Source organism: Cynocephalus volans, chromosome 4 (assembly GCF_027409185.1).
Source record: "Cynocephalus volans isolate mCynVol1 chromosome 4, mCynVol1.pri, whole genome shotgun sequence".
NCBI classification, from domain to species: Eukaryota; Metazoa; Chordata; class Mammalia; order Dermoptera; family Cynocephalidae; genus Cynocephalus; species Cynocephalus volans.
The window spans coordinates 148076098-148085151 of record NC_084463.1 but is presented as its reverse complement, the minus strand read 5'-3'; the positions used below and the strand labels follow the sequence as shown (position 1 = coordinate 148085151).

The window sequence follows — 9054 nt, the reverse complement described above, 5'->3', positions numbered from 1 at the left end:
GTGCTTGTTATTCGCTCAACTTATTTTAAAATCATTATAAAACAATTAAAGGGACTTTTGTGGTTATGGAATGCTTGTGCATATGAGATGCTTATTCTTTCTCAAAATAACATTTATAAATATAACGGAAATTGCATGCCTCAAAACAAGACAATCACACATGTAGCTTTAATCTAAACCCTCTGCAATGCCTACAGTGGTAAAGTTCCTGTCACCAGAAATGAGAGAAGATGCCTATATGGGATAAGTTGCTAATATGGGATTGATATGCTCTTTTTCTATATTTTCCTAATTTTTTATACTCATAATTGAAACATATTATATGAAAGGTTTTAGTTGATTTGCAAAACCAGCGTAGAAGCAAAATGCAGTAGCAGGGTATGTTCTTCTTTGAGGCAAATATTTCACATATTCTTTCACAGAATCTTCAGTAATGCATGCATTCATGTGCAAACATTGTGTATCAGTTATGTGCATGCTATCACACTAACAAATATGTGCATGCACATATTGCAATGAAATAAGTATTTTTAATGGAAACACAGAGTGCAATGGAAATGCATATACATTTCAAAGACAGCTTCTTTTGGTGTATATGCAGCAGCTATCTGCATGAGGCATGTTCTCCATCGAGTAAACTAGGACCAACAAATCTTCCTTCTCATTTTATTTGCTCTAACACACAAAGTCTTGACATAATTATCACTCACCCCCAAGAATCTTCTCTTTGGCAGGAACAACTCTTTGCAAGCACACCATTACATTGAAAAGAATTATGGTGAGGGCAGCAAGAAATGTGAGTCTGAGGACAACCTTTGCCATCATAAGTTTCACAGATTACCCAGAACTTCAGATCCATCTCTTCTTTGTGTTTCTCAATATATATGTTATCACTGTGGTAGGAAACATTGGAATGATAGCCCTTATCAAGATCGACCCCAAGCTCCACACCCCCATGTACTTCTTCCCCAGTCATCTTTCTTTTGTTGATTTGTGTTACTCTTCCATCATCACCCCCAAGCCGCTTGAGAATCTGGTCATGGCAGATCAAAGCATCTTCTACTTTAGCTGCATGTTGCAGTATTTCCTCTCCTGCACAGCTGTGGTGACCAAGTCCTTCCTGCTGGCAGTGATGGCCTATGATTGCTTTGTGGCCATCTGTAATTCTCTGCTTTACACAGTGGCCATTCCACAGAGGCTTTGGGACCGGGTAGTGGCTGGGTCATATCTTTGGGATATGAGCAGCACCTTGGTACTCCTTTGCTATGCTCTCCATCTAAACTTTTCTGGACACAGTGTGATCAACCACTTTTTCTGTGAGTACACCGCTCTCATCGCTGTGTCGAGCTTTGATACTCACATCCCCCACCTGTTCCTTTTTGGCTTTGCCACCTACAATGAGGTGCGTACACTGCTGGTCATCCTCACATCCAACGTTTTCATTCTTGTGACTGTAGTAAAAATCCATTTTGCCAGCGGGCGTCACAAAGCCTTCTCCACCTGTGCCTCCTACCTGACCGTCATCACCATCTTCCACGGGACCATCATTTCCCTTCACTGTGTGCCCAACTCCCAAAACTCTCGACAAACAGTCAAAGTGGCCTCTATATATCACACAGTCATCAATCCCATGCTGAACCCTCTGATCTACAGCCTAATGAATAAATAGTTGAAGGATGCCTTTAGGAAATTAATGCACATAGAAGTCCCATTTCTTTGATCCAATCTCAAAAGACATTTTCAATATTCATGAACTACTGGAACAGAGTCTAAAATGTTTTCTAAAACTTATAGATTTTTTATGATTTTTTTTATCAATGATTGTGATAGCTGGAATTGATTAATTTAAATTCCCTGAAGACATCAAGATAGACAATTCTGAGATGAATTCCACAGGATTTGGATCCATAAAGCATCATTTTTTCCCAGCTCTCTAAAAACAAACACAAAAATACTACAAAGCAGAATAGATCGTTCAATGTGGGGAATAAAGAAACTGTGAGAATGATGTTAACTTGACCTATACAAGGCTTTTCTGATTTAACATGTATGGAAATGAATATTTGGCTTTTCACGTTTTTATTATGTGTTACAGGAACACTGTGCCTTTGTTGGGAGATACAGCTGTTTGATAAAAGGGATAATCTTTATTTCCTGATATATTCATCCCTTGGGTTTTGTGATTTCTATGAATAAATAGCCTTGCACTTGAAACAGCTCATGTTGAGAAGGAAATAGGACAAGTATAATTATATCTACTATAGACATGATGACAGAGAAGTTCAAGGTGATAGTCCAGAAATAGTTGAAAGGAAGATATAAGACACAAACTTAACTTTTTTGCCTTTTCTTTATAACACTTCTGAAGAAATTAGTATGGGAGATCATATAAATTAATTAAAGAATATTACTGGAGTCATTTCATCATTACTAGATTGTGCTTTAATATTATTACTCAAAAGTTTGGAGTCTTAGATTTATCCAGTCTGGAAATCATGTGTTCTCTAGTTTAATTCACACAGAACGAATATAGACACTGAAGAACCAGATTTCAGAACTGTTTTGTTAATGTTTACAAAAATAACTAAACAATCCCAAATATCTGGTAACAGATATTCTAAAAGTTAAAGCAAAAATTGAATGAGGTATCTAACTGTACAGAATTTAAAATGAATTTTAAAGTTTCTATTATTAAAATAGTGTCACATTGGGGTAAATAGATAGCCATGTAAGAAAAAAATAAAATTATGTATCTTTCTCACTTCATACAGTAAAACAGAGATCTAAAAGCAGATTTAAAATTAAGTTTACATGAGTATAAAAAAAACAACTTCTGTGCAAAAATAACAAAATAAATTAATATGACAAATGAAAAACTGAGATAGTCACTACTTGGAACATATATAGGAGAGGTGAATATGACAATCCTATAGAAAAATTTACGTGAGATATAATTATATAGTCTAGTAAAAGTAATACCAATAGTCTTTAAACATATGAAGAGTTGTTCAGCCTGACTCATAATAATAAAAATGCTAATGAAAACTGCCCTGTATTACCATTTTGTCAGGAGCCATTTTTAACAGAACTCCGACCTCCTCTGGGTTTCCCTGTGAGCACGCCTGGCTTGCATAGGGGTTGGTATCTAATCTATCAAAAATCAATTTCGGCTCTGCCCCTCCCCCCAAAAGATACCAAGAGCCAACAATGGTGGATTCAAAAAATCCACAGGGGAGCCAGGCCCCTACTCGCTCGCCCGGTTAATGCTCGCCTTCCCTTCTGTCTTTGAACAGAAAGGGAGGAGATGTCAGGAGCCATTTTTAACAATAGCCACCATCTTAACAAATAACAGCCTTTTTATGTAAGCCTTTCTCTTCCTCCTCAGAAAAGCCCACGCGTGCCAAGCCAACACCTCTCCCACCTCCTCTTCTCATACCATGCCACTATCACCCCACTGCTTTTCTGCCTATCATGAGCTGCCACACTCTGTGACAGCCCGCCCCTTCTTCACTATGTATATAAGCAATCGCCTGACAATAAAATTTTGAGGCTTGATCAGAATCTTGTCTTGCCTCCATTCTGTGTGTCTCCTTTCTCTTCCTCTTTTCACCAGCTACAGGTAGTCCTCCTCGAGCCCATATTCTTACCTGTCCCGCAGGACGGGACACCATTTCTCACCTGTCGTAGTGGCAAAAATCTACAAGTTTAATAACACATTCTGTAAGTGAAGCTGTGGGGAAATGCACTTTATACATTTGGAGCAGGAATGTAACAAGTTACAACACCCAAAATGGGCGATTTGGAGTATGAGTGACATTACATATGCATTTGTCCTCTTTCAAAGCATTCACAGTTCTAGAAATCTATCCCAAAATTATACCAGCAATATTATACATAAGCAATGCATTCATAAGCATTATTTATAATAATAACTGACTTTATAAAGTTTAATATGAAGGTGATTGAATAAACTATGGATCTAAATAATTGAGTATAGAACCGTAAAAATGGAAAAAGGAAGGTTTTTATGTATTCCTATAGATTTCCCCACAGAATTCTTGTGAATAAAGACAAGATTTAGAACACAATTGTATAGTATGATAAAATGTTTGAAAGAAGAGAGAAAAATAAACCATATCTAAAAGAGGTAGGAAGAGATGCAATAAAATTTAAAATAAGTAAAAATAATAAAATAATCACTTAAATATTATTGAAACCAAGGTTATCAGCATATGAAAAAAAGAATTACAGCTCTGAAATAAGATAAGGGAAATACAATTTTTTTTATCCTAAGTTGAATTAGAAATATAGTTTGAAATAATGTTTTCCTTTGGGAAAAAGTACCACTAAAAATTATAACTCAGTAGTAATGAAAATTCCTGTTCTCCAAACTTCCTTTAAAAGAAAACCTTCTTCCCTCCAAACAGAACTAGTGCTTCTAGGATAAATGGATAATTTGAATCCTAGGGTAACAAATATACAAGATGAGCCTTGTGCAGATTATATTTATGAAAGCTAGAAGACCCTCAACAGCTAATCAAATAATCTAGAAGAGTCCTAGGAGACAATTGGAAGTGGCTCCCAGTGGTTTGTGATTAGACAATTTTAACATAACAATGAATATTGACTGCAATTATTTTAAATGCATCAAATATGTTTAAATGTAGATTCTAAAGAAGAAAAAAATAAAATATCAATGGTTGGAATTAAATGTCATAGGGATATACCTCAATACTCTGAAAACTGTAAATTAAAGGAAACAATCATTTGTTTTATCTTTCCTATGACCTTAATTGTATTTCAGGGCCACCTAACTGTTAATGAGAGGAAGTTCAGAAGAAATAAAGGCAGGAAAAAGAAAGAAATTAGAAAACCACAATTTTAGAACTTCTAATTTTAAAAATAAAAGGGGTCCAAATTGGAAAAGATGAAGTCAAATAGTCTCTGTTTGAAGATGACATGATCCTATATGCAGAACAGCCTAAAATGTCTACAAAAAAAATTTAAACAATTTAAAAATTGATAATCAAATTTAGTACAGTTGCAGGATACAGAATCAACAAGCAAAAATATATAGTGTTTTTATACTCCAACAATGAACTAGCAGAAAAAGAGATCCAGAAAGGAAGCCAATTTACAATAGTCACACACACACACAAATAATAAAATACCTGGGAATCAACTTAACCAAGATAAAAGATCTCTACAAGAACTACACAAATTACAGTTGAAAGAAATTAGAGAGGACACATGAAGATGGAAAGATATCTCATGCTCTTGGATTGGAAGAGTTAACATTGTGAAAATGTCCATATTACCCAGAGGGATCTACAGATTCAATGCAATCTCCATCAAAATTCCAATGACATTTTTCTCAGAAATGGAAAACCATCCAGACATTTAAATGGAATAACAAAAGACCACACATTGCCAAAGAAATCCTGAGCAAAAAAGTAAAGCTGAAGGCATAAAACTTCCTGACGTTAAACTGTATTCCAAAGCTATAATAACCAAAACAGAAGGGTGCTGGCATAAAAACAAACACACAGATCAATGGAATAGAATAGAGAACCCAGAAGTCAACCCATACACCTACAGCTATCTGATCTTTGACAAAGGCAGCAAGTACACACAATGGGGAAGAGACTGACTCTTCAGCAAATGGTGCTGTGGAAATGATATTCATATGCAGGAGAATGAAACTGGAACCTTACATCTCACCATATACCAAAATCAACTCACACAGTTGCCATGTCCCATGGCATGCTGTGTGAGTGGGATCATATGTGTGAGGAGTGGCATGTTCCTTGATACTCATGTGCTCTGCTTTAACATTATCTTTTCATGGCTTCAACACAACCAATCACTTTTTCTGTGAGCCCTCCTCACTGCTGCCCCTCTCTTGCTCTGACACTTTAATCAACCGTTGCTTCTTTTCATTTTTGCCACCTTTAATGAGATAAGCACACTGCTCATCATCCTCACGTCTTATGTGTCCATTGTTGTCACCATCCTCAAGATGCGCTCAGCCAGTGGGCGCCGCAAAGCCTTCTCCACCTGTGCCTCCCACCTGACCGCCATCACCATCTTCCACAGGACCGTCCTCTTCCTCTACTGTGTGCCCAACTCCAAAAACTCCAGACACACAGTCAAGTGGCCTCTGTGTTTTACCAAGCAGTGATTCCCATGTTGAATCCCCTGATCTAGAGTCTGAGAAATAAGAATGTCAAGAATACAATCAGCAAGATAATGAACACTAAAGTCTTTTCTTGTTAAGCATACTTTAGTGGAATTTCTTCCTAACATATAAATAAAATGTGTCGATAAATGTTCATTTAAAATCTATCTTTCAAATTAATGGAATTAATATTTTGCAATGAGACAAAATGGATTTTATGTTTCAGGAGATTAAATTTGTCACTTGCTGGAAAAGAGTAGAAATCTCTCTCATCTTTAATATTTTACCTATAAAAGTGGGATATCAAGAGGTAACTCATAATCGTATTGTAAAGGTGAAAAGGTATACATATCATGCCATATACCTTCTATGTAACTCAATAACTTTCATCCTCCTTTCTTATAAGATACCTACACTAGACTAGGCTATTAATAATCATATGTGTTATTTTTATTATGAAAGTACAAACAGAAGTTACAATAAGACATAGTCCTTGCTTTTAAGGATGCAAAACCCACTGTTGATAATGGGGCAATAAAGTAAGCGGCCACTGGGTAAGGAAGAAATTAAGAAGTAACATAAAGTGTTTGAGATAAGATAAAGTTCAAATCTTTTTATGGACTTTAGAAGGATATCTTCATAAATTAGGTGTTGTTTTAAGTTGGCCTTTGTAAAGAGAATGTGTACAGTTTTAGTAGATACATTTTATTGACAACGAGCATTATTCAAGAGAAAACAACACAAATAAAATCAAGGAAGTAAAAATGTAATACTGAGTTAAAGATCCAACAAATGTGTTATTGAGCTATTATGATGTTGTATAGCGTATGTATGTGGGTCGTATCACGTGTACAATACAGACTACTTGGCATAAATGGACATTTAAATAAAACATGGTTTATATTCTGAATGTGCTTTTAACACAGCTCCAGTGTGACAGTGAGGTAAACTATGACAGACTCCACCTCCACCAGAGGCCTGGGAATGATAGATCAGATTTTTCAGAATCTTAGATGTAAAACCAGGGATTAAGAGTGTCTGCCCAACCTGTATTTTATGGTGTTATTCTGCCTACAAAGACATCAGAAACATTATCAATCCCATGAACTTTTTTCTTCCTGAGCATAGAAATTATATTTGAATCCTTCTCAACAGAATTCTCACCCATGATAGAAAAATAAAACAAAAACAAAAAGGAAGTGTTTAGAGTTGTCCTAACTGTTAATAGCTAATTGTCTACATAAATGTATTGAAAGCAAAATAAAAACCAGGTAGGTAATCACTAACATCACAACCTATTGAAAACAGCAAATTAAAAATGCCCTTCTTTTCTCTACTCAATGTGTCTAGATAAAATTCCAAAGAAATCCTCAATATGGCAGAAGAAATAAAATTTCCAGGTGTTTTGGTGAGGGTGAAAAAATAATCTGCAGATCAATTTTATATAGCCTAATAAAATTATTTTAAATGTTTATATTACATTGAACTTATGATCACTATTAAGTTCATATGTATCATTCAATTATAACATACAAGTTATATTTCACACAAGTTATTTTCAGTTCATACATGCTTTTTGACAAGAAATCATATCATCATTGTAGAAAGATAGGAAAAGTTAGAAACAGTGTTTTAGATATTGGATTTTGCTGAGGGAACACTTGTTCTCTTCATTTCTATTTCTCTAGGTTGTCCTAAATTTATCTTTTATGCATATCTGGTATTTACACAATTTTCTTTTATATTGGAAAATTATATTTATCTTAATTTGAATGTTAAATTTCATACTCTCATAATTTTGAAAAACCGGCATGTGAACAAGCACAAACTACCATATTTGATAATGAGAAAAAATAGCTCTCATCCCTTCACACACATCTAGCAAGCTACCAGACTAGAGTGTGAAGCCTTGTTAGACTCTCAACTGTCAGCTGATACCACACACATGAGCAAGGCAAGCCAAGGTCAGCCATGCCAGGAGCAGATCAGCAGAACTACCCAGATGACCTGTGTAATAGCATTTCAAGCAAGTGTTTGTTGTTTTCAACCAATAGGTTAAAGTCGTTTGCTATGTGGTCACTGACTTTCTAAGTTCTAAGAAGATTCCCACAAAGACTTTTCCAAGTCTTGTCAGGTACTAACTAAAGATATCTGTTATTCATCTACTTAGAGTCAAATTGTTTAAAACAATATAATTAAAATATTTAGAAAGTTAACAAAATGTTGTTTTCCTTAAACCTTGCCAATGCAACATTTTATCAAATGGTGTTATTTAATATTTTCAGCAAAAGATTAGAGCTTCACATGTTCATTATTCAATGTGTACATAATGACCATGAAATTAATCCCAAGGAAATTTTAAAAATTTAAGGCAACTTTTAAAAACACCTCCCCTCTGTTTAAATCTAAGATAAATAGACAAGCAAAGAAGCTTTGCTGTGAGTTGGAGGCCTGGATGGTATGGCACATTACTGCAGCAAATGATATTCTTCACAGATGCTATTTTGTCTTTGCTATCATGAGACTTACTCCTTCAAGATGGATGATTTTATGACTATAGTTTGGGCTGCACTAAGAAAAAAATGAATGGGTATTAAATATTTTCAACAACGTATTATATATTTGACTGTGTATAGTATATCATAGATACTCATGTGCATATATATACACACACACAAACACACATACAAACATATTATACATATGTATTCAAACTATATAGCCAATGTTATTGGCTAGAATACCCCTCTACTGCAATCCTTTTCCATGAGAAGAAATTTACACATAGCAGAGAGAAGCAAGAGCTCATACCATGGGTTTGAAGTGCCTTGATTAAAGAACTATTCAGGCTTCATGGATAACGTCTCAATTGTCTT

General features: G+C 35.1%; 1 protein-coding gene across 1 annotated transcript; it reads left to right on the top strand.

Annotated features, from left to right (window-relative positions):
* The first annotated feature begins 775 nt into the window (after window positions 1–775).
* On the top strand, window positions 776–1669 carry LOC134374622 (olfactory receptor 5D14-like). The gene has a single exon (XM_063092470.1). It carries the CDS (start codon window positions 776–778, stop codon window positions 1667–1669), a length of 894 nt encoding a protein of 297 aa, XP_062948540.1.
* The last annotated feature ends 7385 nt before the right edge of the window (window positions 1670–9054 follow it).

Coding starts and splice junctions, on each gene's coding strand:
- LOC134374622 (XM_063092470.1), top strand. CDS start 776: ATGGTGAGGGCAGCAAGAAATGTGAGTCTGAGGACAACCTTTGCCATC.